Source organism: Limulus polyphemus, unplaced genomic scaffold, assembly GCF_000517525.1.
Source record: "Limulus polyphemus unplaced genomic scaffold, Limulus_polyphemus-2.1.2 Scaffold5062, whole genome shotgun sequence".
Classification (NCBI taxonomy): Eukaryota; Metazoa; Arthropoda; class Merostomata; order Xiphosura; family Limulidae; genus Limulus; species Limulus polyphemus.
This window is the reverse complement of record NW_013670672.1, coordinates 37581-40584: the sequence shown is the minus strand read 5'-3', so window position 1 is coordinate 40584 and position 3004 is coordinate 37581. Positions and strand designations below refer to the sequence as shown.

Here is a 3004-nt window from a genome sequence, read left to right as displayed (position 1 = left end):
TTACTTTGGTAGATCATGAGCAGGTTATGTTTACCTCCTCTGTTTCCTGTTGCAACTTTCAGTACCATTAAGTTATTTGTTAAAGGTTACTTCCACGTACTTTGTTGCTTATTTCAGAGAGATAGCATTGCCTATAAAGGTCGGTGACGGTTTGTCTTCATGCAAAACATAGCTGTGGCTTTGACAGGATTAATAATCATGCATGGTTGCTCATCTTGCCAAGGAATGGTTGCATCCTGCTTTTATTTTTAGCTTTGCTATGTCATCCTGCTTTTACTTTTAGCTTTGCTACATCATCCTGCTTTTATTTTTAGCTTCGCCACGTCATCCTGCTTTTACTTTTAGCTTTGCTACGTCATCCTGCTTTTACTTTTAGCTTTGCCACGTCATCCTGCTTTTACTTTTAGCTTTGCCACATCATCCTGCTTTTACTTTTAGCTTTGCCACATCATCCTGCTTTTACTTTTAGCTTTGCTACGTCATCCTGCTTTTACTTTTAGCTTTGCTACGTCATCCTGCTTTTACTTGCATCCCGCTGGTGCAAAATTGCACTCCTCACTCTTGGGCCATGGGTGTGTTAGAAGAATGAGAGTCAAATACCACTATTTGATTAGCATAGCCCAAGAGTTGACAGTGAGTGTTGTTTAACTAGCTGCCTTCCCACTAGTCTATCAGTTCAAAATTAGAGACAGCTGTTGAAGATAGCTCTTGTTTACATTTTCACAAATATCCAAAACAACCAAAGATCATTTTTCAGATATCACCACAAAGCACTTACCGTAACCAGTAATGATATTAAGTATAAATTCTTGTTGTTTGTTTTTCTTTGGATTTATATAAGAAGCTTCAATAATACATTTTAGATCCACTCTTAAATAACATTGCCAAAATTTATAGGGATACAAGTTTCACGGGTCTGTATGCCCAATGATCATTTTGAGCGAAACAAATCTATTGACCTGGGGTTTGTGGACATCTAGACCCACAAAAGCTTTTGGAGCTGTAAACGTTTGAGCCATCTTGAACAACTTTCAGAATCAAATTTTAGTTAGACTTTGTAGAAAAAAAAAACTTTTAAACTTGTAGTGTTACTGGATGGATCAACCTGATAATCACAAGAGTCGAGTTAAATTTTTTAAATATTTATACTCAAGCCTTTTACGTATATGCCTAATTGATTTTTTAAAACCTCAGTTACACATAAAAAAAAACATGTCCCTTTCCTTGTACAAATGAAAATGGCTGGAAGTTTAGACCACAAATGATAGAACAGTGTTGCCAATGAAGCACCAAATGTGTTTATTTCACATTAAATTTAAATCATTACTTTACGATTATGCCTGGGTAAGGCCATCCTGACAGATTTTCATCTACAGAAGAAGTTTTAAAACTTTCGTGGGTCCTTTTCAGTCCAGCAGGACATGAAGTGTCGAAACTTGTATCCATATACATTTGGTATTTTGTAATAGTGAATCTTTATTTTGGATTACTTCACACGGTGTTTCGTATTTACGTACCGTACAGATCAGCTGATATGTTATACACGTTTATCACCATAAAGCTGTTTCGATATCTTTTCTACAATGCAAATTTCAAACCCATCCTTTCCCATATCGGAACTTCTGCACAGATCGACTGATACGTTATACACGTTTATCACAGGAAAACATTTTTATTTGTAGATATCTGTGAAGATCCTGATTTACGAGAAAGGATAATTCAACTGAAAAGTGAAATGGAGATTAAACGGGCAGCCCAACCTCAGAAACTTAGACGTTCCCACAGCCAGAATACAAGAAGGTATTGAGCTTTCTTTAAGCTACTGGTACCCTAACGTACAGTAAATATATATATATATATAAAATGTAATATTCAGTTCAAATTCATTGCCGATTTAACTGACTTCTCATGTGGACTTCTGCTAAAGCCAGTTTCTGATTAAAGAAAGTAACTACAATGCTCAAGACTTGGTAATAGTCATTCTTGAGTGTAGGACTATTTTGAATCTGGAAGTTTCAAGAACACAGCCAAAGTAAAATGAAGCGAAAAAAAAACAACAGGAAAATAATGTTTAAGTAATGATAAAGTTTGATTTCTGCATTTGTTTTTTTGTACATGAGAATTATTAACCTAGAAGGAAGGTTGCACTGTTGAGAAATGTGTAACTGAATAGTAGTAGTTCGTATAAATTACTTTGCGTGTGTCACCATCAAAAAAGATAATTTAATCTCGATAACTTCACTTTTTTTGCCAGCTACATTGAACAAAAGATAACACATCTAAAAACAAAAACAGCTTGTATTGTATGCTTTGTGTTTTCTATGTAGAGAGACTGCCTTATCAATGGTAGTATTTATTTTCTGTAAAGAACAAATTTGATATTAAGATAGATAAGGCTTAGTTCTAAGTTCCCGATTTCATTTCATAGAGTTGTGAAGTTAATTTATCAGACACTATGCGATCTGATTTATAATATTTTATAACGACGGAAGTTGACTGATTACTTTAAATTTCTAGTCAATCGGTAAGAAGAACTAGTATCCGAGAAAAGACGCAGATATCACGAAGAGAGGCTAGAGAAGAGGCAAGGTTGAGGCAGGAAAAACAGGAAGAAGCAAGAACGGAAGAGGTGAGACTTTATTAACCAAGGATTCCTCGAGTTGACGCAAAATCTTCATTTAAGTTAACAATGACGTATGGATAAGTTCAGATATCACTAGTTTATCATGATTCTTGTTCTGTACCATGAATATTTTAAGTTAACAATGACGTATGGATAAGTTCAGATATCACTAGTTTATCATGATTCTTGTTCTGTACCATGAATATTTTAAGTTAACAATGACGTATGGATATGTTCAGATATCACTAGTTTATCATGATTCTTGTTCTGTACCATGAATATTTTAAGTTAACAATGACGTATGGATATGTTCAGATATCACTAGTTTATCATGATTCTTGTTCTGTACCATGAATATTTTAAGTTAACAATGACGTATAG

At 34.4% G+C, this 3004-nt stretch overlaps 1 protein-coding gene across 1 annotated transcript in view; it reads left to right on the top strand.

The window, feature by feature from the left end:
* Window positions 1-3004, top strand: part of LOC106472069 (protein phosphatase 1 regulatory subunit 16A-like) — a 30745-nt gene that overhangs the window by 24837 nt on the left and 2904 nt on the right. The window contains exons 9-10 of the mRNA XM_022400679.1: window positions 1683-1800; window positions 2518-2629. Coding sequence (XP_022256387.1) covers window positions 1683-1800; window positions 2518-2629 — 230 coding nt within the window. The remainder of the gene's footprint in view (window positions 1-1682; window positions 1801-2517; window positions 2630-3004) is intronic.